This window comes from Mesoplodon mirus, assembly GCF_964341445.2.
Source record: "Mesoplodon mirus genome assembly, chromosome: 15".
Classification (NCBI taxonomy): domain Eukaryota; kingdom Metazoa; phylum Chordata; class Mammalia; order Artiodactyla; family Ziphiidae; genus Mesoplodon; species Mesoplodon mirus.
The window spans coordinates 67,018,152-67,041,402 of record NC_138991.1 but is presented as its reverse complement, the minus strand read 5'-3'; the positions used below and the strand labels follow the sequence as shown (position 1 = coordinate 67,041,402).

Sequence of the window (23,251 nt, the reverse complement as noted above, 5' to 3'; positions counted from 1 at the left end):
TGAATGAGTGTTTTTCCTTTTTGCAGATATATACCTAGGAGTGGAATTACTGGGTCATATGGTAGTTCTGTTTCTAGATTTTTGAGGAACCTCCATACTGTTTTCCACAGCAGCTGTACCAATTTACATTCCCACCAACAGTGTATGAAGGTTCCCTTTTCTCCACATCCTTGCCCATATTTGTTACTTGTGTTCTTTTTGATGATGGCCATTCTGACAGGTGTGAGGTGACATCTCATTGTGGTTTTGATTTACATTTCCCCTATGATTAGCAGTGTTGAGCATATTTTCATGTGCCTGTTAGCCATCTGCATTTCCTCTTTGGAAAAATGTCTATTCAGTTCTTCTGCCCACTTTTTAAGTGGGTTGTTTATTTTTTGATATTGAGTTGTATGAGCTGTTTATATATATATATATTTTTTTTAAGAGCCCAGTTTTTTTTATTTGATCATTTCTTGCATTTGAAGTACTCCTCAATGACATCCTTGGCCTGAGACTCTGCCATAGTCCTTAACCACCACACAGCTGCAGCCAACCACTTTATGGGGTTTTCCCTCTCTGTCAGTTTTACAGAGGCCTACCCATTCCCCTAGTTTCTTGTTGTTATCAACCTTAATCAGGTTGATTTGGTGCTCAGCACAAAGGGCCTCCACCAACTTGACATACATAGGCTCATCACACACAGAGATGGGCTTGGCGCTTGTCTAAGGCTTTGGCAGCTTTGCCAATTCCACGTGCTAGGCCATCGTGGATGAGGACGGTCTTCACCACCTCTTGCAGGGCGGTGGGTTACGGGTGGAGCCGAACCTTGAGTGCACCCATGCCTCCGCCTCCGCGCTGCTCCGTGGCGGCAGGGAAAGAGCTGTTTATATATTTTGGATATTAACCCCTTACTGATCATATCATTTGCAAATATTTTCTCTCATTCAGTAGGTTGTCTTTTTGTCAGTGGTTTCCTTTGCTATGCAGAAGCTTTTAAATTTAATTAGGTTCCATTTGTTTTTGCTTTTATTTCCTTTGCTTTAGGGGATCTGAAAAAATATTGCTACGATTTATGTCAAAGAACATTCTGCCTATGTTTTCCTCCAGGAGTTTTATGGTTTCTGGTCTTACATTTAGGTCTTTAATCCATTTTGAGTTTATTTTTGTATATGGTTTTAGAGAATGTTCTAATTTCATTCTTTTACATGTAGATGTCCAGTTTTCCTGCCACCACTTACTGAAGAGACTGTCTTTTCGCCATTGTATATTTTTGCCTCATTTGTCATAGACTAATTGACCATAAGTGTATGGGTTTATTTCTGAGCTTTCTATCCTGTTCCATTGACCTTTGTGTCCTTTTTTTGTGCCAGTACCATACTCTTTTGATGACTGTAGCTTTTTTTTCGAATTGATTTCTCTTGTTCCTTTTTACTTTTTAAAAAATATTTATTTATTTATTTTTCTGCGCCAGGTCTTAGTTGCTGCGTGCGGGATCTTTGTTGCGGCATGAGGGCTCTTTTAGTTACGGCATGCAGGTTCTTAGTTGCAGCATGCAGGATCTAGTTCCCTGACCAGGGATTGAACCTGGGCCCGCTGCACTGGGAGCGTGGAACCTTAACCACTGGACCACCAGGGAAGTTCTTCTTTCTCAAGGTGGTTTTGGCTATTTGGGGTCTTTTGTGTTTCCATACAAATTTTAAAACAATTTGTTCTATTTCTGTGAAAAATGCTATTGGTATTTTTTTAAGAGATAAACTTTATTTATTTATTTATTTGGTTGCACCGGGTCTTAGTTGTAGCGTGTGGGCTCCTTAGTTGTGGCATGCGAACTCTTAGTTGCAGCATGCATGTGGGATCTAGTTCCTTGAGGAGGGATCGAAGCCAGGCCCCCTGCATTAGGAGTGCGGAGTATTAACCACTGAGCCACCAAGGAAGTCCTGCTATTGGTATTTTGATAGGGATTGCATTTAATCTATAGATTGCCTTGGGTAGTATGGTCATTTTAATGATATTGATTCTTCAATCCAAGAACACAGTATATATTTCCATCTGTTTTTGTCGTCTTAAATTTCTTTCATCAGCATCTTATAGTTTTCAGAGTACAAGTCTTTGGCCTCCTTAGGTAGGTTTATTCCTACATATTTTAGTCTTTTTGATGTGATGGAACTGGCTTCATTTTTTTTAATTGAAGTATAGTTGATTTACAGTGTTAGTTTCAGGTGTATAGCATAGTGATTCAGTATTTTTACAGGTTATACTCCATTAAAAGTTATTACAAGATAATGGCTATAATTCCCTGTGTACAATATATCCTTGTTGCTTATCTATCTTATACACAGTAGTTTGTATCTCTTAATCCTCACCCCTAACTTGCCCCTCACCTTCCCTCTCCCCTCTGGTAACCATTAGTTTGTTTTCTGTATCTTTGAGTCTGTTTCTATTTTGCTATGTACATTCATTTGTATTTTTTATATTCCACATATGCAGTATTTGTCTTTCTCTGTCTGACTTATTTCAGTAGGCATAATATTCTCTAGGTCCAACCATGTTGCTGCAAATGGCAGAAGTTCATTCTTTTTTATTGCTAAGTAATATTTCATTGTGTATATATACCACATCTTCTTTACCTATTTTTCTGTTGATGGCCTCTTGGGTTGCTTTCATATCTTGGCTATTATACTGGCTTCTTTCACTTAGCAATATGCATTTAAGCCTCAAAATGTTCTTCAAAAAATAATTCTTAGCTTTAAACAGAAAGAGTAGAAATTAACACGGTATGTGTGCAAATCAAGAACCTAGGAGGGCTTCCCTGGTGGCGCAGTGGTTGAGAGTCTGCCTGCCGATGCAGGGGACATGGGTTCGTGCCCCGGTCCGGGAAGATCCCACATGCCATAGAGCGGCTGGGCCCGTGAGCCATGGCCGCTGAGCCTGCGCATCTGGAGCCTGTGCTCTGCAACGGGAGAGGCCACAACAGTGAGAGGCCTGCATACCGCAAAAAAAAAAAAAAAAAAAAAGAACCTAGGAAAAAATTCAGCCAAAGAAACCCAAGAAAAAAGATGAAAGAAATAAAACTATTATTCAAATTAATGCAATAAAAAAGGCCTAATTAGTAGTGACTAGTAGGGCAACCACAGTACTTGGCTAAGTGTGGATTTTCAGTTATAAGCTTACCAATATTCATATTCTTCATTCTTTAACATATAATTCTCAGATGCGATTTATTAACCAGTAGGCCATGAGAAATTGCCATTAAATTTGTGTTTAGATAGATTTTTTTTTAAACTGATAGTGATTTCGAATTTGTTGCCGTTTTCTCAGGGAATATGGCTGAAACAGGTTCTGTTTCAGAGAACTGGAAGCAGAAACACAGATTATAAATTCTCTTCTTGGGTACAGAGGGAAGGCAGGGGGGCCTTGGTGTTTATATTGACTCAAACCCAGGCAGCTTCACCACTTATTGTTATACTCTCTAGACTCAAATCATAAATAGGAATAAAAGAACGTCGTCGATCAGGACCTCAGACTCTGGGCCAGTCAGCAAGTGTCTCCCTTCAAGTAAAGAACACAGTATACATATTTGGGGTTGTATTAACTTAACGTGAAGGAACTATCTGAAAAGGCTCATCAACACTAAACAGCACTAAAATTTTACAAATCAGGACCTAATCGTCTCTTGGTTCCCACATTCTCCTGTCAAAGCTCAGGGCAGTGGGGCAGCAGAGCACACGCTTTTCAGGATGGAAAACACCCTTGTTTACTCAGCAGTCTGAGCCCTGGTGGAAATCTCTGCAGTTAGACACATGAAGGAGAGTGGAGATGTGTTAAAAAAAAAAAAAAAAAAAAAGCTACAGATGCAGTTGGAAGCATAGGGTATCCTCTGGATTTGAGATAAACTAAAATAGCAAAAGTAGAAAAGTATACTAGCATTGAAAGATATTTAATGGTTGACTTGGAAAAGGCCAGGCATCTTACCTTTTCTCTCCTACCTCTATATCCAGACTTGAGTACCATTTATTGTCAGGCTGTTGGTGATGTTTTTTTCCACCTTTCACTGAATTTCTCCCACGGTTTAAGTGCCTCAGCATTTTGTTTATTTTGTCCCTTTCCTTCATAATTCCAATTCTAGACTCCTCAAACTGGCTTCTGAAGCCTCTAGAATTTGACCTGACCATTGGTAACAATTTATCTTATTTCCCTAATACGTTCCCTAAAATCCAGGCAAAGCAGTCTCTTTGTGGAAACTATAGCTGTTATTTCCATGCCTAAAAATTCTACTTCCAGTTTTTCCTGGGTTATTCTTTCTCTCCTCTGACTTTCCAAGTCCTTGTCATCATTCCCTTATCTCTCCCTAAAGTTCCACACCTTTAATGAAAACTTTCTTGGCTAACCCTCTCCTCAATGAGGGCGTCCCCTTTGGCTCACCAGTAGCACTGAGAGACTGGGGTACAGAAATGAGCCTTTTGCCGTGGACTGTCTCAATATTCTGTAAGGACTGCGTTGTTCTTCTCTATAATACTGTATGGAGCTTGAGAACAGGGATTAGAACACAAAATTTTGCTTCTCCCGAGAAAGACTCCCTGCAAATTGACATCACAAAACCAAGCACTCATTCTGGCGGGCCAGCAGGATGGTACACCTGCTTCTGGGATGTTTGCTTTCACTCTTTATAGATCGATAAACAGGTACTTAGAGGATTTAACAATCCCAAACAATCAGCTGTGCTCCATACACAGAGCAAAGGCTTTGGTTTCTCAGAACTGTTGCTCTCAATTTGTTTTGGAAAAACTTAAGAAAACAATTGAAATGCTGTTGCTGCCAGTTTAGGATTTTACCAAGTGTGTGTGAGCTTCATTTTATTTTATTTTTTAAAAAATATGTCTTTGGCCGCACCGGGTCTTAGCTGCAACATGCGGGATCTAGTTCCCTGACCAGGGATCGAACCCGGGCCCCTGCATGGGGAGCACGGAGTCTTAACCACTGGACCACCAGGGAAGTCCCGTAAGCTTTATTTTACATTGGCAATTTTAGGCCTCAAATATTTTTGTGGCACCAGATTTGTCCCTAGATTTTTATTCTTCTACCTATTACAGGATTTGGGTAGGTAAGACTTTTTAAATTTTTAACTGAGATAAGATTCAGATAATATAAAATGTATCACTTTACCATTTTTAAAGTATACAAGTCAGTGGCTTTTGACACATTCACAATGATCTGCAGCCATCATCACTGTCTAGTTCCAGAACATTTTTATTACCCCAAAAGGCAGCCCTTTATCACTAATAGGGAAGTTACTCCCTATTTCCCCCTTCTCCTTAGCCCCTGGCAACCACTAATTTGCCTTTTGTCTCTTTGGATTGGTTTATTCTGGATATTTCATATAAATGGAATGTGTGCGTGTTTGTGTGTGTGTTTTAACCGTCATTCTATGAACGTGGTGTATTGTATTGATGGATTTTCCTGTGCTGAACCAGGAAACCACTCCGTCATAGTGTAAAATCCTTTTAACACGCTGCTGGATTTGGTTGCTAGCATTTTGTTGGGGGTTTTTCCATCTGTGTCCATAAAGGATATTGGTCTGTAGTTTTCTCGTGTTGTCTCTGTCAGGCTTTGTTATCAGGGTAGTACTGGCCTCACAGAATGAATTAGGAAGAGGTTTTGTAAGATTTTGAGAAGAATTGGTGTAAAATCTTTAAATGGTAGAAGTCCCCAGCGAAGCCATCTGATTTCCAGGCTTTACTTTGTTGGAAGGTTTTTGATTACTGACTCAATCGCCTTATTCGTATTGGTCTGTTCAGATTTCCTATTTATACAGGATTAAGGGTTTGTATGTTTCAAGCTATCTGTTCATCTCGGTTAACTAATTTGTTGACATAATAATTCAGGGCATGCTCTATTTTTTTTTTTTTTTTTTTTTTTTGCGGTACGCGGGCCTCTCACTGCTGTGGCCTCCCCCGTTGAGGAGCACAGGCTCTGGACGTGCAGGCTTAGCGGCCATGGCTCACAGGCCCAGCCGCTCCGCGGCACGTGGGATCCTCCCAGACCGGGGCACGAACCCGTGTCCCCTGCATTGGCAGGCGGACTCTCAACCACTGCGCCACCAGGGAAGCCTGACGGCATGCTCTTATAATCCTTTTCGGTTCTGTAAAGTCATTAGTAACGGCCCACTTTAATTTCTAATTTTAGTCATTTGAGGCTCCTCTCTTTTTGTCTTGGTCAGTCTCCCTAAAAGTTTGTCGGTGTTGTTGCTCTTTTCAAAGAAACTTTTGGTTTCACTGATTTGTCTCTATTAATTTCTATTGTCTATGTTAATTTCCACTCTAATCTTTGTTCTTCTATCCTTGCTTCAAGTTTGAGTTTGCCCTTTTTCTAGTTTCCTAAGATCAAAGCTTAGGTTCATGATTTGAGATCTTCCTTGATTTGAGATCTTCTTTTAATTTTTTAAAATCTATTTATTTTTGGCTGCGTTGTGTCTTCGTTGCTGCATGCGGGCTTTCCCTAGTTGTGGCGAGCGGGGGCTATTCTTTGTTGTGGCGCACGGGCTCAGCAGTTGTGGCTCGCAGTCTCAGTAGTTGCAGCAAGAGGGCTTAGTTGCTCCGCGGCACGTGGGATCTTCCCGGACCGGGGCACGAACCCGTGTCCCCTGCATCGGCAGGCGGACTCTCAACCACTGCGCCACCAGGGAAGCCCCTAGACCTTCCTTCTTTTTAAACGTAGGCCTTGATAGCTCTCAGTTTCCTGAGCACTACTTTTGCTGTACACCATAAGTTTCGGTGTGTTTTCATTTCATTCATCTCAAAGCAAGTTTAAATGGACTAGTCATTGGTTTCCTTTTAATCTAAATTAATTTTGACAAAAAATAAAAAAATTCATTTTGATCTTTTAGTTTTTAAAGTGGACTCAACCAGAAGGCAAGGGTGTACGGGAAATAATTTTCCAGCATTGCTAATATAAACTCAAAGTTTAGATTCCTTTTTTTCACGTTTTACATTTTTTGGAGTCTAACAGGCTCTGTTGTTTACAAGGTTGAGCTGAAAAATTATCCGCCCCCTCTGTGTTTTAAAATTCCCATGTTCCCCATTTGATTTTAGCTGTCATAATGAGACAGAAAGCATCAGAAAACTTCTTCCTTGCACCTGTGGTGGAAACCTTAGCAGCAGGCATTCATTGCTCCATTCAAAGCATTTTCTAGTTTCCCTTGCGATTTCTTCTTTGACCCATTGGTTGTTTGCAAGTGTGTTGTTTCCACACATCTGTGGAATTTCCAGTTTTCCTTGTTACTGATTTCTAGTTTCATTTTATTGTGGTCAGACAGAGAAGATACCTGGTATGATTTCAGTCTTTTAATATTTATTGATAACTTTTCTATGGCCCTACATATCTTGGAGAATATTCCACATGCACTGGAGAAGCATGTGTATTCCAGTTGTTGGGTGGAGTGTTCTGTGCATGTCTGTTGGGTCTAGTTGGTTTATAGTAATGCTCAAGTCCTGTTTCCTTATTGATCTTGTGTCTAGTTTCTCCATCCATTATTTAAGGTGGGGCATTGAAATCTTCAACTATTATTGTAGAACTATTCCTCCCTTCAATTCTGTTAATTTTCTACTTCATATGTTGTGGGGCACTGTTATTAGCTGTGTATGTAATTGTTACATCTTCTTGATGGATTAACCCTTTTATCAACATAGAATGTCATTGTCTCTTGAAACAGTTTTTGACTTGAAGTCCAATAATGTGATATTAGTATAGCTGCCTCACCTGTTTTGGTTATTATTTGCATGGAATATCCTTTTTTCCATTCATTCACTTTCAACCTGTTTGTGCCTTTGGCTCTAAAGTGAGTATCTCTGAGATAGCATATAGTTGGATCATGTGTTTTTTAATCTATTCTGCTGGTGTCCCTCTTAATTGGAGAGCTTAATCCATCTGTATTCGAAGTAATTACTGATAAGAAAGGACACACTTTTCCAACTGTGGTATTTTCTGTATAGCTTATGTAAGTTTTGTTCCCCAATTCATCCAATACTGCCTTCTTTTGTGTTTTTTTCAAGTGTATCATTTTTTTCTCAAAATATAAATTCTGTATATACATATTTACATATGTACAGGATATACTTCTGTATATTTTTTCTAGTTATTTTCTTCAGAATTACCCTGGAGATTATAATTATCATCTTAATTTTCTAACAATCTAGTTTGAATTAATGCCAACTTAATTTCAATAGCATATAAAAATTATTCTATACAATTCCATCCCATCTTATGTTGTGTTGTCACAACTTATATCTTTATACATTACGTGCTCATTAACAGGTTTATGATTATTGTTTATTCATTTGTCTTTTAAATCACATATGAGAAAGAAAGTTACAAGCCAAAAATATGATGATACTGACTTCATACTTAACTATGCAGCTACTTTTACTGGCATTATTATTATCATTTTGTATGGCTTCAGGTTACTATTCCAGTGTCCTTTCATTCCAGCCTTGAGCATTTCTTGTAGGTCATGTCTATTAGTTATGAAATCCCTCAGACCTTCTGAGAATGTCTTAACTTCTCTACTTTTGCCAGACATAGAATTCTTGGTTGACCTTTTTTTTCTTTCAAGCACATTAAATATACCATCCCGCTGCCTTCTGGCATCCATGGTGTCTAACAAAAACCGGAGTCAGTCTTACTGAGGATCTCTCATACGTGGCACGTCTCTTTCCATGCTTTCAAGATTCTCTTTTGACAGTCCGACCACGTGTCCTGGTGTGGACTGTGAAGTTGAGCCGGACACATGCCATCAGTTCCTTGACAAGTGCCCAGCACTGCCCCCTGGGAGTGACTCTCATGGCTTTTGTGTCTGCACTGTTATTCTTCCTTTTCCCTAAGAAATGGCCTGTTTACAGATCAGTATATTTCTCAGCCTGCCTCCCTGCCCATATAAACGTAGGCGTTTTTCTCTGTCCTTTTCAGACTAAGCTGGTGTTTCTATTTCAAATGTCTTGGGTTTCCTCTGCCTCTTCCTGAATTTCACTCCATTAGATGAAACCAAACCTACAAACCTTTTCAAGTCAGGCCCCTCTCTGGTTTGGGTTGAGTGTAGGGTGCCGTGGGATGATACCCTTAAAACTCATAGAAGCCATTTTGTGGAGTTGGTAGGGTCTAGGAGCCGCACACTGAAATCTTCTGAAGTCTTAAAGGTTTTCATAGCTGCAACCTTGAGATGATCCTTACCTTAAAGGCCACTTGTTTAGAGCAAAACCACTGTGGATGCGAACACAATGAAGGATGTATGGTTGAGAATCTTCAAATATGATTAAATACCTTTTCACTATGATAAATAGCCTTGTGGTTGGAGAACTACTAAGTTCTAACTCTTGAGGGTGTGTGGCTAAGGGACCTTAGACCAGTTACTGGATGGTTGGCATGAGGGCTGGGCATGGGGTGGAGTGCCAAGGAGCACAACTGGAAGTTCTAACCCTAATGTTACAGGGCTGATTTGGGAATGTGGCTTCAAGTCTTATTCCTGTTATCGAAGGGCTTAGGAGGGCACCTGCTTACAGGCTGTCTCATTATCAGAGCACCATGTTCTTGGTGATCTGAATGGGTGTGACTGGAGACCCAAGGTTGTCATAGCCAGAGGACCAGGCTCTGGGACTGGAGTGCTGGGGACAATATATTGTCAAGGGGGCCCCAAGACATGAGGACTAGGGACCAAAGCCTGAAAAAAAGCAATAAAGGTAGTTAGGGGATGATTCAGCAAAGGCAACAATGTAGATGTTTCAGAGCCAGGAGGAGAGGGGCAAGAAAGGGGGCTACAGATGAGAGGAATGGCTAGGGGAAGCCATATTTCCTGGAAGATTCCCTCCCCTCACCTGAATCCCCTGAATACAGTCCCCAGATTCTCTCCCTATACAGGGGACCAGACTTTTCCAATAAATACAGAGTGACTCAGTTCTTATGTCTTATAAGGAATTGAATTTTTATGGAGTAGTGGACTCAGCAGCTCAAGATTTCCATAACACTCCTTATTCCCTATCTTTATAGAGGAATGAATGAGATACACAGCCACGGTTTGTAAAGAAGCAGTTTATTAGAACAAAAGACCACAAAACATGAAGACGTAGCATGGAGGAAGTAAACGAAGTCAAATGTCCTTTGACCACTTACGGAATGCGTTTCATGAAAGTGTAAGATGTTTGATTATTCAGTCCTCACCACCATCTTCACTCTCAAAGAGAGTGTAAGGGGTCAGAAGATTGCTCTGAGTAGGCCTCAGGGTCAGACTGAAGTCGCAGTTTGTGGTGGGCGGACTTCATCCTCCTGTGTCTGCTGAGGTGAGACTTCTGGCTAAAGCCTTGTCCACACATCTTGCACACATAAGGCTTCCTGCCGTGGTGTGTCATCTGATGTAAGATGAGGTGTGACTTTTGGGGAAAGCCTTGGCCACACTCTCTGAAAAAACAGGGCTTTTCTTCTGAGTGTACCCATTTGTGCGTGATTAAAGCTGACTTATTGCTAAAGCCAAGTCCACACTGCCTGCACGTGTAAGGCTTTTCCCTCGAGTGTTTCCGCCTGTGCCGGATGAGACCTGCCTGGTGACTGAAGCCTCGCCCACACTCCCTGCACACGTACGGCTTTTCTCCTGAGTGTGTCCTCTGGTGTGCAACAAGGTTGGACTTCTGGCTGAAGCCTCGCCCACACTCCTCACACACCATGGGCTTTTCCCCTGAGTGTGTCCTCTGGTGTCTGATGAGATTTGACTGCTGGCTGAAGCCTCGCCCACAGTCCTTACACACAATGGGCTTATCCCCTGAGTGTATGTTCTGGTGTCTGTTGAGGTGTGACTTGAGACTAAAGCCTCGCCCACACACCCCACACACGTAAGGCTTCTCCCCAGTGTGTGTCCGCCTGTGTGAGATGAGGGTTGAATTCTGGCTGAAGCTGTGCCCACACACGCCACACACATAAGGCTTCTCCTTGGAGTGTGTCCTCTGGTGGTTGACAAGGGTGGTTCTCTGCCTGAAGCACCGCCCACACTCCTTGCAGGCATAAGGCTTCTCCCCGGAGTGTGTCCTCTGGTGTGAGATGAGGTTCGACCTGTCGCTGAAGCCCAGTCCACAGTCACTGCACACGATGGTCTTCTCCTCCAAGTGTGTCCTCTGGTGTCTGACGACAGCTGACTTCTGGCTGAAGCCTTTCCCACACTCCTGGCACACGTAGGGCTTCTCCCCAGAGTGTGTCCGCTGGTGTATGATGAGGTTTGACTTCTGGCTGAAGCCTCGTCCGCACTCGCTGCACATGTAAGGCTTCTCGCCTGAGTGTGTCCTCTCGTGTATGATGAGTGTCGACTTCCGGTTAAAGCCTCGCCCACACTCCCTGCACACGATGGGCTTCTCCCCCGAGTGTGCCTTCTGGTGTCTGGCAAGGCTTTTCTTTAGGCTAAAGCCCTTCTCACACACCCCGCACACATACGGCTTCTCCCCTGAGTGTATCCTCTGGTGACTGAGCAGGTTTGTCATCTTGCTGAAGCCCAGTCCACACTCCCCACAGTTGACTGCTCCAAACCCTAAGACTTCTATCCTCTTCAACAGTCTGTCTGTTTCCTCGGGGTTCCCCGTCTGAGCTGGGCTGGCCGCTACCTCCACGCCTTGGATGCCATCCCCAGAGCTGACTGGCTGCCGCTGGGGTGGCGGCCTGGGGAACGCGCCTGAAGTCCTTTTCTTTGCCTTTCCAAACAAAGGCTGGGTGCCTTCTCTCTCCTGACCTTCTGCTTTATCGTCCCAGGGACTTCCATCAGAGGCTTGCTGCTGCTGCTGCTGCTGCTGGTCCCCAGGGCACGGATCTCCTGGCCGGACAGGCTCTTCTGCACACCAGCACGTGAAGATCCAGGGAGGGTGACTACCCAGCACGTGCTGCTGCACGCGGAACTGCTGACTGGAGAAGTCCGGAGGGCGGAAGGGACCGAGGTGGAGTTCTGGCTGTGGTTCTCCTGCAGAGAGAGGAGCCTGAGTCAGAACTGAGACCCGAGGCAGCCGGAGCAGTTCTGCCTCGTCTGATGTTAAGACTTGATTCCCTGTTCTTCCAAATGCTTAGAGCTTATGGGCTACCCGGCAAGACTTCCTTCACAGGACCTGCTACATTTACCTCCTAATGCCCAGCCACCACAGTGATAGAAACTGGGCCCAAATGATATTCTATGACAGACAGATCTAACCACAGGACCCTCGTGGAAGGGTCTTGTCTCCCCTGTTTCCCTAGGAGAATGGGGTGGAAGGAGAGCAGTCATTCAGACTGGAGGACCCCTGGTGGAGGAGGAAGCATAGTCGCAGTTAAAGAGATCACGAGCGAAAACACCTGAAATGGAGTGTCCCGCCTCACTAACAAATAGTCATTAGAGGATTACTTTGTACCAGAATTTCTACAAGGCAGTAGGCTTTCTGCAATAAACAACACATACATAGTCTAGGCCCATCCCCAGTGACTGGTGCCCCTGACCAATTCAAGCCCTGTTAACTTCCATAATTAATCTAAATAAAAATTTCTCCAGGGGGAGGAACCAAGATGGCAGAGTAGAAGGACGTGCTCTCACTCCCTCTTGCGAGAACACCACAATCACAGCTAGGTGCTGGACAATCATTGACAGGAAGACACTGGAACCCACCAAAAAAGCTACCCCACATCCAAAGACAAAGGAAAAACCGCAATGAGACGGTAGGAGGGGCTCAATCACAGTAAAATCAAATCCCATAACTGCTGGGTGGGTGACTCACAGACTGGAGAACACTTATACCACAGAAATCCACCCACTAGAGTGAAGGTTCTGAGCCCCACATCAGGCTTCCCAACCTGGGGGTCCAGCAACGGGAGGAGGAATTCCTAGAGAATCAGACTTTGAAGCCTAGTAGGAATTGATTGCAGGACTTCAACAGGACTGGGGGAAACAGAGACTCCACTCTTAGAGCGCACACACAAAGTAGTGTGCACATCGGGACCCAGGGGAAGGAGCAGTGACCCCAGGCGAGACTGAACCAGACCTACCTGCTAGTGTTGGAGGGTCTCCTGCAGAGGCAGGGGGTGGCTGTGGCTCACCGTGGGGACCAGGACAATGGCAGTAGAAGTTCTGGGAAGTACTCCTGGGTGTGAGCCCTCCCCAAGTCTGCCATTAGCCCCAGCAAAGAGCCCAGGTAGTCTCCAGTGTTGGGTAGCCTCAGGCCAAACAACCAACAGGGAGGGAACCCAGCCCCACCCATCAGCAGTCAAGTGGATTAAAGTTTTACTGAGCTCTGCCCACCACCAGTCCCTCCCATCAAGCCTCTTAGATAGCCTCATCCACCAGAGTGCAGACAGCAGAAGCAAGAAGAACTACAATCCTGCAGCCTGTGGGAAAAAAAAAAAAAACACATTCACAGAAAGATAGACAAGATGAAAAGGCAGAGGGCTATGTACCAGATGAAGGAACAAGATAAAACCCGGGAAAAACAACTAAATGAAATGGAGATAGGCAACCTTCTAGAAAAAGAATTCAGAATAATGAGTGAAGATGATCTGGGACCTTGGAAAAAGAATGGAGGCAAAGATCGAGAAGGTGCAAGAAATGTGTAACAAAGACCTAGAAGAATTAAAGAACAAACAAACAGAGATGAACAATACAATAACTGAAATGAAAACTACACTAGAAGGACTCAATAGCAGAATAACTGAGGCAGAAGAATGGATAAGTGACCTGGAAGACAGAATGGTGGAATTCACTGCTGTGGAACAGAATAAGGAAAAAAGAATGAAAAGAAATGAAGACAGCCTAAGAGACCTCTGGGACATTAAACGCAACAACATTCACATTATAGGGGTCCCAGAAGGAGAAGAGAGAGAGAAAGGACCAGAGAAAATATTTGAAGAAATTATAGTCAAAAACTTACCTAACATGGGAAAGGAAATAGCCACCCAAGTCCAGGAAGCGCAGTGAGTCCCATACAGGATAAACCCAAGGAGAAACACACCAAGACACATAGTAATCAAATTGGCCAAAATTAAAGACAAAGAAAAATTATTGAAAGCAGCAAGGGAAAAATGACAAATAATATACAAAGGAACTCCCATAAGGTTAACAGATGATTTCTCAGCAGATACTCTACAAGCCAGAAGGGAGTGGCATGATATACTTAAAGTGATGAAAGGGAAGAACCTACAACCAAGATTACACTACCTGGCAAGGATCTCATTCAGATTCGATGGAGAAATCAAAAGCTTTACAAGCAAAAGCTAAGAGAATTGAGCACTACGAAACCAGCTCTACAACAAATGCTAAAGGAACTTCTCTAAGTGGGAAACACAAGAGAAGAAAAAGACCTACAAAAACAAACCCAAGACAACTAAGAAAATGGTCATAGGAACATACATATCGATAATTACCTTAAACATGAATGGATTAAATGCTCCAACCAAAAGACACAGGCTTCCTGAATGGATACAAAAATAAGACCCATACATATGCTGTCTACAAGAGACCCACTTCAGACCTAGGAACACATACAGACTGAAAGTGAGGGGATGGAAAAAGATATTCCATGCAAATGGAAATCAAAAGAAAGCTGGAGTAGCTATACTCATATCAGATAAAATAGACTTTAAAATAAAGAATGTTACAAGAGACAAGGGCACTACATAATGATCAAGGGATCCATCCAAGAAGAAGACAGAACAATTATATATGCACCCAACATAGGAGCACCTCAATACATAAGGCAACTGCTAACAGCTATAAAAGAGGAAATTGACAGTAACACAATAATAGTGGGGGACTTTAACACCTCACTTACACCAATGGACAGATCATCCAAAATGAAAACAAATAAGGAAACAGAAGCTTTAAATGACACAACAGACCAGATAGATTTAATTGATATTTATAGGACATTCCATCCCAAAACAGCAGATTAACTTTCTTCTCAAGTGCGCACGGAACTTTCTCCAGGATAGATCACATCTTGGGTCACAAATCAAGGCTCAGTAAATTTAAGAAAACTGAAATCACATCAAGCATCTTTTCTGACCACAATGCTATGAGATTAGAAATGAATTACAGGGGAAAAAACGTAAAAAACACAAACACATGGAGACTAAAAAATATGTTACTAAATAACCAAGAGATCACTCAAGAAATCGAAGAGGATATCAAAAAATACCTAGAGAAAGATGACAATGAAAACACGACGATCCAAAACCTATAGGATGCAGCAAAAGCAGTTCTAAGAGGGAAGTTTATAGTTATACAAGCCTACTTCAAGAAACAAGAAAGATCTCAAGTAAACAATCTAACCTTACACCTAAAGGAACTATACAAAGAAGAACAAACAAAACCCAAAGTTAGCAGAAGGAAAGAAATCATAAAGATCAGAGCAGAAATAAATGAAATAGAAACAAAACAATAGCAAAGATCAATAAAACTAAAAGCTGGTTCTTTGAGAAGATAAACAAACTTGATAAACCATTAGCCAGACTCATCAAGAAAAAGAAGGAGAGGACTAAAATCAATAGAATTAGAAATGAAAAAGGAGAAGTTACAACTGACACTGCAGAAACACAAAGCATCCTAAGAGACTACTACAAGCAACTCTATGCCAATAAAATGGACAGCCTGGAAGAAATGGACAAATTCTTAGAAAAGTATAACCTTCCAAGACTGAACCAGGAAGAAACAGAAAATATGAACAGACCAATGACAAGTAATGAAATTGAAACTGTGATTAAAAATCTTCCAACAAACAAACGTCCAGGACCAATGGCTTCACAGGTGAATTCTATCAAACATTTAGAGAAGAACTAACACCTATCCTTCTCAAACTCTTCCAAAAAATTGCAGAGGAAGGAACTCTCCCAAACTCATTCTATGAGGCCACCGTCACCCTGATACCGAAACCAGACAAAGATACTACAAAAAAAAAAAAAAATTACAGACCAATATCACTGATGATTATAGATGCAAAAATCCTCAACAAAATACTAGTAAACAGAATCCAACAGCACATTAAAAGAATCATACACCATGATCAAGTGGGATTTGTCCCAGGGATGCAAGGATTCTTCAATACATGCAAATCAATCAATGTGATACACCATATTAACAAATTGAAGAATAAAAACCATATGATCATCTCAATAGATGCAGAAAAAGCTTTTGACAAAATTCAACACCCATTTATGATAAAAACTCTCCAGAAAGTGGGCATAGAGGGAACCTATCTCAACATAATAAAGGCCATATATGACAAACCCACAGCAAACATCATTCTCAATGGTGAAAAACTGAAAGCATTTCCTCTAAGATCAGGAGCAAGACAAGGATGTCCACTCTCACCACTATTATTCAACATAGTTTTGGAAGTCCTAGCCATGGCAATCAGAAAAGAAAAAGAAATAAAAGGAATACAAATTGGAAAAGAAGTAAAACTGTCACTGTTTGCAGATGACATGATACTATACATAGAGAATCTTAAAAATGCCACCAGAAAACTACTAGAGCTAATCAATGAATTTGGTAAAGTAGCAGGATACAAAATTAATGCACAGAAATCTCTTGCATTCCTATACACTAATGATGAAAAACCTGAAAGAGAAATTATGGAAACACTCCCATTGACCATTGCAACAAAAAGAATAGAATACCTAGGAATAAACCTACCTAGGGAGACAAAAGACCTGTATGCAGAAAACTATTAGACACTGATGAAAGAAATTAAAGATGATACCAAGAGATGGTGAGATATACCATGTTCTTGGATTGGAAGAATCAATATTGTGAAAATGACTATACTACCCAAGGCAATCTACAGATTCAAAGCAATCCCTACCAAATTACCAATGGCATTTTTTACAGAACTAGAACAAATCATCTTAAAATTTGTATGGAGACAGAAAAGACCCCGAATAGCAAAAGCAGTCTTGAAGGAAAAAAACGGAGCTGGAAGAATCAGACTCCCTGACTTCAGACTATACTACAAAGCTACAGTAATGAAGACAATATGGTACTGGCACAAAAACAGAAACATAGATCAATGGAACAAGATAGAAAGCCCAGAGATAAACCCATGCAGCTAATCTATGACAAAGGAGGCAAAGATATATAATGGAGAAAAGACACTCTCTTCAATAAGTGATGTTGGGAAAACTGGACAGCTACATGTAAAACAATGAAATTAGAGCACTCCCTAACACCATACACAAAAGTAAACTCAAAATGGATTCAAGACCTAAATGTAAGACCGGACACTATAAAACTCTTAGAGGAAAACATTGCAAGAACACTCTGTGACATAAATCACAGCAAGATCTTTTTTGATCCACCTCCTAGAGTAATGGAAATAAAAACAAAAATAAACCAATGGGACCTAATGAAACTTAAAAGCTTTTGCACAGGAAAGGAAACCATAAACAAGACAAAAAGACAACCCTCAGAATGGGAGAAAATATTTGCAAAGAAATCAACGGACAAAGGATTAATCTCCAAAATATATAAACAGCTCAATATTAAACAAACAACCGAATCCAAAAATGGGCAGAAGACCTAAATAGACATTTCTCCAAAGAAGACACACAGATGGCCAAGAAGCACATGAAAAGCTGCTCAACATCACTAATTATTAGAGAAATGCAAATCAAAACTACAATGAGGTATCACCTCACACCAGTTAGAATGAGCATCATCAGAAAATCTACAAACAACAAATGCTGGAGAGGGTGTGGAGAAAAGGGAGCCCTCTTGCACTGTTGGTGGGAATGTAAATTGATACAGCCACTATGGAGAACAGTATGGAGGTTACTTAAAAAACTAAAAATAGAATTACCAAAATTGAGTCATTTGTTGAGACGTGGAAGGATCTAGAGACTGTTATACAGAGTGAAGTAAGTCAGAAAGAGAAAAACAAATATCGTATATTAACGTATGTATGTGGAACCTAGAAAAATGGTACAGATGAACTGGTTTGCAGGGCACAAGTTGAGACACAGATGTAGAGAACAAATGTATGGACACCAAGGGGGGAAAACCATGGTGGGGTGGGGATGGTGGTGTGCTAAATTGCGCAATTGGGATTGACATGTATACACTGACGTATATAAAATTGATGACTAATAAGAACCTGCAGTATAAAAAAACGAAAAAACAATACTAAACTTTCTTCGGGTTATTTGTATGACAATATGTTAATATAAATGTTTCAGACATTACATGAAATTTCTAAAAATCTTATATGTTCTGGTATAATGTTATAAGTCATAATTCTAGTTATTACTTTAAAATGTATATCTCAGAAATAACTAAATTTCCTTGTCAATTGCATTATTATGAACTTTTATCAAATCTTTAACCGTGGTCATTTTTAAGTCTTTTGTCATTTACAGACAGTTCTGGGTGTACTCTGATGCTTTTGCAAAAATGTTCCTATAAAAGGGTTTCATCTTCAAGGAATTCATGGAAAAGACTCTGACAAGTACAGGTTTCTGGTAACTGACTACACTGCTGAACTGAATGAATGAGCATTTTCAGAACTCTACTGGAAAACTGATGAATTCATAAAAGTGCTAACAAAAGATCAAGATAAAATTAATTACATGGGACTGAGTGAACTGATGAGGATGATTATAATTTTTGTGACTTTCTGTTTGAATAAAAAAAAAATCCCCCCCCCCCCAAAAAAGAATGATGGGGAGTCAACGGGTGAGTCGAATCTGGCACCAACAGAACAAAGAAATACAAGTTGAAAACTATAGATTATGTGAATTTTCTTGTAGCACTGCCAGCCATCTGGGTATAGGAGTGGAAATCAATTGGAAAAAAAAAAAAAGGGTGGCTATGATAGGTCAACAGAAACAAATGAGAATGCTGGTAAGAAATGGAGATGAAGCAAGAGACTGAGGAAAAGTTACTGGCTTAGAAAAGTGCAATAAGCTTGATTTAATGGGAGAGGATGGAAGGATAAGGAAACAACAAAACGGGAGAATTTTAGAGTTGAAGGTATCAGAAGTGGCAAGAAGCTGGGGTTATATTCCCTAACGGTAAGAAAGAGAACTAACTCTGAGGTCAGAGTGTCCAATATGGTATACAACCCCAAGATGGTAACAAAGGAAGGAGGTGAAATACAAATGCAGCCAGGTATTAAAATCAATAAAGACAGAGAGAGAGTATCTTAGAGGTCAATGGAAAATATGGACTAGGATAGGTGACAATTTCAAATAGGGAGAAGTTACTGAAGGAGAATAGGTCTTTTTTATTTTAAGAGACATACAATGTACTGTAAACATTTTTAATTTTCTCATTGGAACTGTCAACATTAAGAAATTTACTTGGAATCACACACACACACAAAATTTCCCCAGAAATCAATATAAAAATTTTGTTCTTATATACCTCTTTGTAAGGAGATGTCAACACTGAGTGCATTGTTTCATCACAGCTGGTTCTAGTCAGCTGAAGACAATAAATGATCACACAGTTTGAGAATCCAGGTACAGATATTGCTGTATCTACCTGAACAGTTGCCTTGATCAGTGAACTGAACTTTCAAAAACCAACTGTGTACACATCTACATTCTAGAATTATTCCATCCTGTATAGTACGCTACTGTCTTCAGAGATAGGGCCTTTAAAGAGGTCATAAGGCTCTAATCCAATATGACTGGTGACCTCCTTGTAAGAGGCGGAGGAGCCAGGATGTGCAGGCACAGAGGAAAGGCCAGGTGAGGATAGAGCAAGAAGGCAGCCATTTTCAAGCCAAGGAGACAGGACTCCTGCGTAACCGAATCTGCCAGCACCCTGATCAGCCAAGAATTGTGAGCCTCCAAAAACAGAGAAAAAACTCTTGTGCTTGTGCCACCCAGTGTTGTGTTTTCTTTTAGCAGCCTCCTAAGCTAAGACAGATGCTTTCTTCCTTTGCCCTGACCTTTCCTATCACTGTAGTCAAGAACCTCTGCATCTGCCCCAGAGTTCGCCCCTAAGTAAGTCCCATGAAACTGATCAGTTATTACAGTAAATGTGAAAGGGCAAAAGTTCCTATTCAAAGACAACAGTTGGTCTGGCATAAAATGCAATACCAGCTACAAACCACCAAAATCGCATTAAATACCATACCAACCCACCCCCACCCAAAACAAACAAAAAACCACAACAAAGTGGGTGCTAAGACTAACAAGAAATAAGGGAAAGTTAAAGGAATATCACATGGAACAAAGAATTTTAAAAACTTCATTAATGAATGAAATAAAATTGTCATGAAACTTTACATGCCTAACAGTACACTGAAGTGGAATATAAGGCAAAAACTTAGAAATAAATGGAGGATTTGATATAAATTACATGACATTGGGGAGCTTTATGACTTAGCAGACAAAAAACAAGAATATAAAAACTTGAAAAATAGAAATAGTTTCTATTATATATGCTATATTCCCTTGATTCTAAGATAAAATTAACTGTAAGTTTCTTTTAAATTTAATAAAACTGAGAAATAGAAAATTTCCTACACAGAAAAAGAAAACATATACTTCTCTGTGTATGAAACATTTATAAAATTGTCAAAAGTATTTTAAAAACTAAAAAACACACAATTCCATGGAGTTCCCTGGCGGTCCAGTGGTTAAGACTGCGCTTCCAACGCAGAGGGCGTGGGTTCAATTCCTGGTCAGGGAACTAAGATCCCACGTGCCGCATGACATGGCCAAAAGATGAAAAAAAAACAACCCCCTCTCCAAAAAAAAAAAAACAAACAAAAAACCACACACAATTCCTTAAAGTTATCTATACCTCTATCATTTAAAAAGAATGCCAAGTAAAAAACGCTCCCAGAAACACTTTGCCCCACTCTCTCCAATTCTATCCCCACCAAGGTAGGCACTGGTCACAGTAAATAATAATGCAGACATCTGTGTTCACATAAACATACTGATATACAGTCTTTCACACACTTCTCTTAATAAAAAACTGAACTGTGTAATAAACACTGTTTTGCAATTTTTCATTTAAAAATGTATCCAAAGCTTTAAATGATACATTAAACAAGATGGACTTAATTGATATTTATAGGACATTCCATCCCAAAACAACAGAATACACATTCTTCTCAAGTGCTCATGGAACATTCTCCAGGATAGATCATATCTTGGGTCACAAATCAAGCCTTGGTAAATTTAAGAAAACTGAAATCATATCAAGTATCTTTTCCGACCACAATGCTATGAGACTAGATATCAATTACAGGAAAAGATCTGTAAAAAATACACACACATGGAGGCTAAACAATACACTACTTAATAATCGAGCACTGAAGAAATCAGAGGAAATCAAAAAATACCTAGAAAGAAATGACAATGGAGACACGACGACCCAAAACCTATGGGATGCAGCAAAAGCAGTTCTAAGAGGGAAGTTTATAGCAATACAATCCTACCTTAAGAAACAGGAAACATCTCAAATAAACAACCTAACCTTGCACCTAAAGCAATTAGAGAAAGAAGAACAAAAACACCCAAAGTTAGCAGAAGGAAAGAAATCATAAAGATCAGATCAGAAATAAATGAAAAAGAAATGAAGGAAACGATAGCAAAGATCAATAAAACTAAAAGCTGGTTCTTTGAGAAGATAAACAAAATTGATAAACCATTAGCCAGACTCATCAAGAAAAAAAGGGAGAAGACTCAAATCAATAGAATTAGAAATGAAAAAGGAGAAATAACAACTGACAATGCAGAAATACAAAGGATCATGAGAGATTACTACAAGCAACTCTATGCCAACAAAATGGACAACCTGGAACAAATGGACAAATTCTTAGAAATGCACAACCTGCCGAGACTGAACCAGGAAGAAATAGAAAATATGAAAAGACCAATCACAAGCACTGAAATTGAAACTGTGATTAAAAATCTTCCAACAAACAAAAGCCCAGGACCAGATGGCTTCACAGGCGAATTCTATCAAATATTTAGAGAAGAGCTAACACCTATCCTTCTCAAACTCTTCCAAAATATAGCAGAGGGAGGAACACTCCCAAACTCATTCTACGAGGCCACCATCACCCTGATACCAAAACCAGAAAATGATGTCACAAAGAAAGAAAACTACAGGCCAATATCACCGATGAACATAGATGCAAAAATCCTCAACAAAATACTAGCAAACAGAATCCAACAGCACATTAAAAGGATCATACACCATGATCAAGTGGGGTTTATTCCAGGAATGCAAGGATTCTTCAATATACACAAATCAATCAATGTGATACACCATATTAACAAATTAAAGAATAAAAAACCTATCATCATCTCAATCAATGCAGAGAAAGCTTTCGACAAAATTCAACACCCATTTATGATAAAAACCCTGCAGAAAGTAGGCATAGAGGGAACTTTCCTCAACATAATAAAGGCCATATATGGCAAACCCACAGCAAACATCATCCTCAATGGTGAAAAACTGAAACCATTTCCATTAAGATCAGGAACAAGACAAGGTTGCCCACTCTCACCACCATTATTCAACATAGTTTTGGAAGTTTTAGCCACAGCCATCAGAGAAGAAAAAGAAATAAAAGGAATCCAAATTGGAAAAGAAGAAGTAAAGCTGTCACTGTTTGCAGATGACATGATACTATACATAGAGAATCCTAAAGATGCTACCAGAAAACTACTAGAGCTAATCAGTGAATTTGGTAAAGTAGCAGGATACAAAATTAATGCACAGAAATCTCTGGCATTCCTATACACTAATGATGAAAAATCTGAAAGTGAAATTAAGAAAACACTCCCATTTACCATCGCAACAAAAAGAATAAAATATCTAGGAATAAACCTACCTAAGGAGACAAAAGACCTGTATGCAGATTATAAGACACTGATGAAAGAAATTAAAGATGATACAAACAGATGGAGAGATATACCATGTTCCTGGATCGGAAGAATCAACACTGTGTAAATGATTATACTCCCCAAAGCAGTCTACAGATTTAATGCAATCCCTATCAAACTACCACTGGCATTTTTCACAGAACTAGAATAAAAAATTTCACAATTTGTATGGAAACACAGAAGACCCCGAATAGCCAAAGCAATCTTGAGAACAAAAAATGGAACTGGAGGAATCAGGCTTCCTGACTTCAGACTATACTACAAAGCTACAGTAATCAAGACAGTATGGTACTGGCACAAAAACAGAAATATAGATCAATGGAACAGGATAGAAAGCCCAGAGATAAACCCACGCACATATGGTCACCTTATCTTTGATAAAGGA

At 40.3% G+C, this 23,251-nt stretch overlaps 1 protein-coding gene and 1 pseudogene across 3 annotated transcripts in view; both read right to left on the bottom strand.

Moving 5' to 3' along the window:
- Positions 1-416: 416 nt before the first annotated feature.
- Positions 417-789, bottom strand: LOC309816770 (small ribosomal subunit protein eS12-like; annotated as a pseudogene). The gene has a single exon. The product of its transcript is annotated as a small ribosomal subunit protein eS12-like (transcript).
- A 9,255-nt stretch (positions 790-10,044) lies between these two features.
- The window catches only part of ZNF133 (zinc finger protein 133), a 33,872-nt gene continuing 20,665 nt past the window's right edge, over positions 10,045-23,251 (bottom strand). For both annotated transcript variants that reach the window (XM_082644979.1, XM_082644980.1), the window contains exon 4: positions 10,045-11,962. In XM_082644979.1, the coding sequence (XP_082501105.1) occupies positions 10,203-11,962 (1,760 nt within the window). In that variant the 3' untranslated portion in view covers positions 10,045-10,202. The remainder of the gene's footprint in view (positions 11,963-23,251) is intronic.